Here is a 6,298-nt window from a genome sequence, read left to right as displayed (position 1 = left end):
TATTAAAGTGATTAATATTAAATATTGAAGAATTGGGCACCTGGGTGGCTCAGTCAGTTAAGCACCCAACTCTTGATTTCCACTCAGGTCATGGTCTCAAGGTTCGTGAGATGGAGCCTTGCGTCAGGCTCTGTGCTGACAGCACAGAACCTGCTTGGGCTTCTCTCTCTCCCGTTCTCTCTGCCCCTCCCTCTCCCTCCCTCTCTCAAAATAAATAAAAAACATTTTATGAATAAATAAATAAATAAATAAATATTAAAGAATGTATAAAGAATAAACTTTTCTCTAACCATCCACATCTCAATAAAGTTTATACTTTAATCATATAAAGTCTATATATATAAGTCACTCTTTACACAGTGTGAGAAAATTAACAGTTTTCCCTCTCTCTCCTTTCTCCTATCCATTTTTCATATTTTTCATATCAGTTGAGAGGTTTTAGGTCTGGAGTACTCTTAAAAATTATTTTTCATAATAAACTTCTTCAGAATTATATTGGTCATTGAAGAGGGCATCTTTTGGGATGAGCACTGGGTATTGTATGGAAACCAATTTGACAATAAGTTTCATATATTAAAAAAAATTATATTGGAAACTTCCGTTCTTTATAAAACAATATTTGAAATAATTATTTAGACACAGCAGGGTTTTACTGTTTTACTTCTCACGACGTTTATATCACACAACACCCAACACTTCGCTTTCGTTTTGTTTTTTTTTTAACAAACTAGATGATTTGAGGAATTGAGTTATTTTTTTCTGCACGAAACGTGCCTTTGTTCTAACTCGGACAATAAAACAACTCAGCAAAGGAAGATCCGGCCCTTTCTGTCGCCCTCTTGCAGGGGACATGTTCGCCAGGAGCCCCGTCCTCAACCAATCCGGCCCCACCGAGTTCGTGTTCCGCGCCTTCACCACCGTCCCCGAATTGCAGGCCCTCCTCTTCCTCCTCTTCCTCCTGCTCTACTCGATGATCCTTTGTGGCAACGCGGCCATCGTCTGGGCGGTGCGCACACACAGCTCGCTGCACACCCCCATGTACTTCTTCCTGTGCAACCTGTCTTTCGTAGAGATCAGCTACACCACAGTGGTGGTGCCTCTGATGCTTGCCAACCTTTGGGGCGCCCGGAAACCCATTCCGCTGGCTGGCTGTGGGGCCCAAATGTTCTTTTTTCTCACGCTTGGCGGCGCTGACTGCTTCCTCTTGGCAATCATGGCATACGATCGCTACGTGGCCATCTGCCACCCGCTGCGCTACACCCTCATCGTGACCCAGAAGCTGTGCGTCCGGATGGTGCTGTGCGCCCTGGGCCTGGCCCTCCTCCTCTCCCTGCAGCTCACCTGCTTGATCTTCACCTTGCCCTTCTGCGGGCACCGCCGGGAAATCAACCACTTCCTGTGCGACGTGCCTCCCGTCCTGCGGCTGGCCTGCGCCGACATCCGCGTGCACCAGGCCGTGCTCTACGTGGTGGGCATCCTCGTGCTGACCGTCCCCTTCCTGCTTATCTGTGTGTCCTATGTGTTCATCGCCTCCGCCATCCTGCGCATCCGCTCCGCCGAGGGCCGCCGCCGGGCCTTCTCCACCTGCTCGTCGCACCTCACCGTGGTCCTGCTGCAGTATGGCTTCTGTGCCTTGGTCTACCTGCGTCCCCAATCGGGCTCGTCGGTGGATGAGGACCGCCAGCTTGCCCTAGTCTACACCTTCATCACCCCCCTACTCAACCCGCTGATTTACACCCTTAGGAACAAGGATGTCAAAGGTGCCCTGAAAAAGGCCATCAGTCGCAAAGGAACAGCTGAAGCTCTCTGAAGTTTCAGGGGGACTTGAAACAGGTCCCTGAGCATAGGACAACAGTGAAACCCTTACCCACAAATGCCAGATTTGTATTTATTTCTCCAAAGTTTGGATTTTCATTTCTTCTGTCCCTAACATGCTTGTTTGCTACCGTTCACTTTCATGTTTTTAAAGTTCTCTGAGCCTTTAAAACTGAAAATTGACAAGATTTCTGTAGGCTATTATTCACTTAGCCACGGATTAAAAGTCTACATTTATTCTGAAGCAATGTTATTATCTTTGAAGCTTCCTCTTGAGAAGCAATGGTATTAGCTGATTGCTTGGAAAATGTTCATGAGGATATCTCACCTAAAATGCCTTATTCTTGTTTTGTGTTTAGAATATGACAGAGTTGCCTGGGTGGCTCAGTCGGTGAAGTGACCTGCTCTTGATTTCGGCTCAGGTCACGATCTCACGGTTCATGGGTTTGAGCCTCGCGTTGGGCTGTGAACTGACAGAGCAGAGCCTTCTTGGGATCCTCTCTCTCCCTGTCTCTCTCTGCCCCTCCCCTGCTCACACTCTCTATTTCTCTCAAATAAATAAATAAGCTTAAAAAAAAACCTTTAAAGTATGACAAGTAATAACCTGGTTAATGCACCTATTTCCTTCATTAAGCCTCTTTTGTACATTACAAGGTCCTGTGGTTGGGTGTAACCTCTGCTCCCACATTCAATCCAGGAATGTACAAGTAAGTCAGGAAAGGTGGTGCAGAATCAGTTTGCTCTGTGTGTCCTATGTGTTCATCGCCTCCGTGTGTTGAGAATAACTAACATGTGTTGAGAATAACTTATGCCAACATAAGACCCCCTAAGTTCTGGGAAAGCAAGAGTGGGTCATCAAGTATCATGGTCAAACTCTCCAGCGGTCATCCTCTGTATTGGTCAACATTCTCCAGAGAAACAGAACCAACAGGATAGAGAAAGAGGTGTTTGCAAGCAATTGGCTCACACAGTTGTGAAGTTTGGCAAATCCAAAATGTTCGGCCGAGGCCAACAGGCTGAAAGTTCCAGCAGGCATCAGTTGCCATCTTGAGTTTGAAGGCAATGGAAAAAGAATCCCTTCCTTTTCTGGCTGTCTCAGCCTTTTCTTTCAAGACCTTTAAGAGATTAGATGAGGTCCATCCACATTATGGAGGGTAAGCTGCTCTGCACAAAGTCTACTTATTTACATGTTCAGCACATCTGAAAACACCTTCATGGCAGCATCTTGACTGGTATTTGATTAAACAACTGAGTACCATAGCCTAGCCAATTGACTCATAAAAGTAATCATCACTATCCACCCCTTGTCAACTTGGCATTCATACTCATCTCCTTAGACCATACTTGACCTCCAAATAAAGACAATAACAGCCATATTTCTACCCAACCTGATAACAATTATAGTGTCTATAACCGAAAATGTACTTTTCCCCCCAAGAGAATGCAAAGTCTTTGGGTGATGTTCACCCTTGCCCTTTATACTCTGTAACTTAAATACTATGATGTAAAGTTAACACATTTTATGTTATATTTTAATGGGATAAGAGAGGGAAGAAAATACACACATACATACTCACAAACATATTCCTTAAAAAAAAATAAAGAAGAAACACACCTAACAATTGCAGTCTTCATTTCTGCAAATGGTTATGTGCTCAAAACTGATGTTTATAAATCCCTTCTTTCAATACCCATTCCGTATTCCCTTTCTCCTTAGAAAGTATCCCAGCTTGCCATGGTTCTTTATGTAGTGGAGTGACTCAAACTTTCCTTCCCAAAAGGTCTGGGACTTTTACAGTCTTTCTTGAATTGAATTGTTGTAGTGGCCCATCCATTTTAACCACAGGGCATGGTAGTACTAAGACATGCCCTAAGGGATCTCTTTGAAAGACACTCTTCAGTACCTCTATTATGAAGCAACAGTCCAATTTCCCCTTCGTAATCAGGACGTTACCCCAGTCAGTACAGTAATACCTTGTTTACCTGTTGATTCAGGGTCATGAGGAGCACAAAGTGGCCAGGTGACAGTCTTAACTTTCAGTTCAATAGAATCATTGTTGTGTCTCATGGTGGAATCATTCCTCCCATTGGTACAGAGACCTCTCAACCAGCAAAGCATAATGTCATGGGGACAGAAAAGAATAATTTTGCTGGTGGATGACCAGAATCCATTCCCATTTCCACTCACTGATTTGCAAGTCCTGGCTATGGGAGAAATAATACTATATTTCTGGCTATGGGAAGTATGAGTCCTGGCTACGGGAGAAATAATACTATATGCTGATTTAGAGCACATAAAGCCTCCTGGAGAAACTTGCTTCAGCCCTGAAAGGTACTGTCAGCCAGCTGGTGCTGTAATTATCTTCAAAAGGTCATTCACTATTCTACCGAGCCAGATGCTTCAGGATGATGGGAAACACGGTAAGACCAGTGAGTTCCATGAACATGGGCCCATTATCACTTCATTTACTAGAAAGTGAGTTCCTTGAGCAAAAAACTATGCCGTATGAAATGCCGTGACTGTAAATAAAGAATTCTGTAAGTATGTAGTTTTGGCAGAAGCATTGTATGCAGAGAAGCCAAATCTTCCTGAAAGTAAGCATCCCAAACTGGGGGGGGGGGGGGGGGGGGAAATACAGGATGGGTTTAGGGACCCACTGGACCCACTGTGAGATGAACCTGAGCTAAAAAGTCCTTTGATACCCTGGTCTCCATAAGCACCTACTCTGACTAGGGACTACGGTGATTTCTGGGTCTCCTGGAATTAGTGTCAGTTCATGGCCATTGTATAGTAGACCTGAAAATTCTGATTATTTCCTTTCCCCTAATGTAGTCATGTTGCTGAAAGTGTTTAGGTCCCTTTGGGGAAGACTGAGCAAAAGATTAACAGCATACATACATTTTTGGAAGCATAGTAGGGTCCTTCCCCATGAGGGCACAGCCTCCCCCTTCATTCAAAGGGTTCTAGGTCTGCAAACTAGCTCAAGTCTGGGAATTGACTCTCTGTTTTATGATTCAAGTTACACTTTTGTTCACTTGATCCGGAACTCTTCCACTCATACATATCAAGTAAGAATGTAGTAGACTTCTCATCCTTTCACTTCTAGGAGCACTGTGATCAACTAGCCAAGGCCGTAAGTCTCTGTGAAGTAGACTATTCTGATTACTGCTTCGACTCTGTTCAGTGTAATAACCACACCCACCCTACCTTTGACAAGTAAGTACCATCACTTGGCCTTTGCCACCCTGGGGTCCAAGTATTTCCATTGCATTTAGGTTTCCCAATTTAGAGGCAGCACATCTCACTGAAATTTCTGACAGAGAGAGAAAAGCAATCACACAGCCTTCAAAAATGTTGGGGGCTCCCCTTATAAATTTGTTTCCCACAATCATGGGGAATGTTGTGTCTCCTGGACTTTCTTGGGATAGGTAAGCGGGTCTTAAGTGACAAATCCACTCTAACTTCTAATCTCCTGAAGCTTTTCAATTGTTTTCTCTACAGTAGACCAAAGCAGGACTCGTATTTCAACTTATTTTGGTGTAGCCCCCCTACTGGCCCAAGTTTCAACCAAACAATCAAATCTTTTAAGAGCCCTAACACCCCAAGCTGCAAAGTCAATTGAGAATCTATGCTTTGCAGACCCATGTTGATAAATCCAGCCTGATCCAACTTTGTGCTCCTCCCATCATTAACCCATACATTTAATATCCATTTCTACACACATTCCCCAGATTTTTGTTTGTTATAAATTAGAAAAAATCATGTATTTCTTTTACAGTGTAATGCACCTCTTCATATGACAGACTTTGTAGGGGCGCCTGGGTGGCTCAGTCGGTTAAGTGTCCAACTTCGGCTCAGGTCATGATCTTGTGGTTTGTGAGATCAAGCCCTGCGTCGGGCTCTGTGCTGATAGCTCAGAGCCCAGAGCCTGATTCAGTTCTGTGTCTCCTTCTCTCTCTGCCCCTCCCCCACTTGTGCTCTGTTTCTCTCTGTCTATCAAAAATAAATAAGTGTAAAAAAAATTTTTTTAAATGATAGACTTTGTACCCCATCTTTCAGGGCCTGCTGGGACTTGGGCCTAGTTATAGGTCAAGAAGCAAAGAGGGGTGATGGGAGTCCATCCTATGGAGAACGAGCAGTGTCTCACAAGGCAAATCCCTCAGGGGAGGCCATTATAGGTAAGGCAGGATTAATCTCCTCAGTGGGAGTGGTATGCCTTGTTCTACTGCCAAAGAAGACTCATCAGAATTTAGGGGTTCTATGCCCCCAGAATCATCAGAAATTATCCTGTATATCCTCATTCCAATTTTCAGGATCCCATTCCTTCCCAGCTAATGTCTTCAAACGTCAGGAGGAAACCCTGAGAGGCTAAGAATCCAATTTACATTGTAAATCAGCCACTCACAGAATGAGATTCTGGGTTTGTTTTTCAGCAACCTCAGCTCACAACTACAGAATACACTGGTGTCTTTCAGGCAGGCA

General features: G+C 44.2%; 1 protein-coding gene across 1 annotated transcript; it reads left to right on the top strand.

Moving 5' to 3' along the window:
- Positions 1–850: 850 nt before the first annotated feature.
- On the top strand, positions 851–1,810 carry LOC131488877 (olfactory receptor 10Q1-like). The gene has a single exon (XM_058690724.1). The coding sequence runs from the start codon at positions 851–853 to the stop codon at positions 1,808–1,810; it is 960 nt and encodes a 319-aa protein (XP_058546707.1).
- Positions 1,811–6,298: the final 4,488 nt, after the last annotated feature.

Source organism: Neofelis nebulosa, chromosome 10 (assembly GCF_028018385.1).
Source record: "Neofelis nebulosa isolate mNeoNeb1 chromosome 10, mNeoNeb1.pri, whole genome shotgun sequence".
NCBI lineage: Eukaryota > Metazoa > Chordata > Mammalia > Carnivora > Felidae > Neofelis > Neofelis nebulosa.
This window is presented reverse-complemented; position numbering and strand designations above follow the sequence as displayed.

Coding starts and splice junctions, on each gene's coding strand:
- LOC131488877 (XM_058690724.1), top strand. CDS start 851: ATGTTCGCCAGGAGCCCCGTCCTCAACCAATCCGGCCCCACCGAGTTC.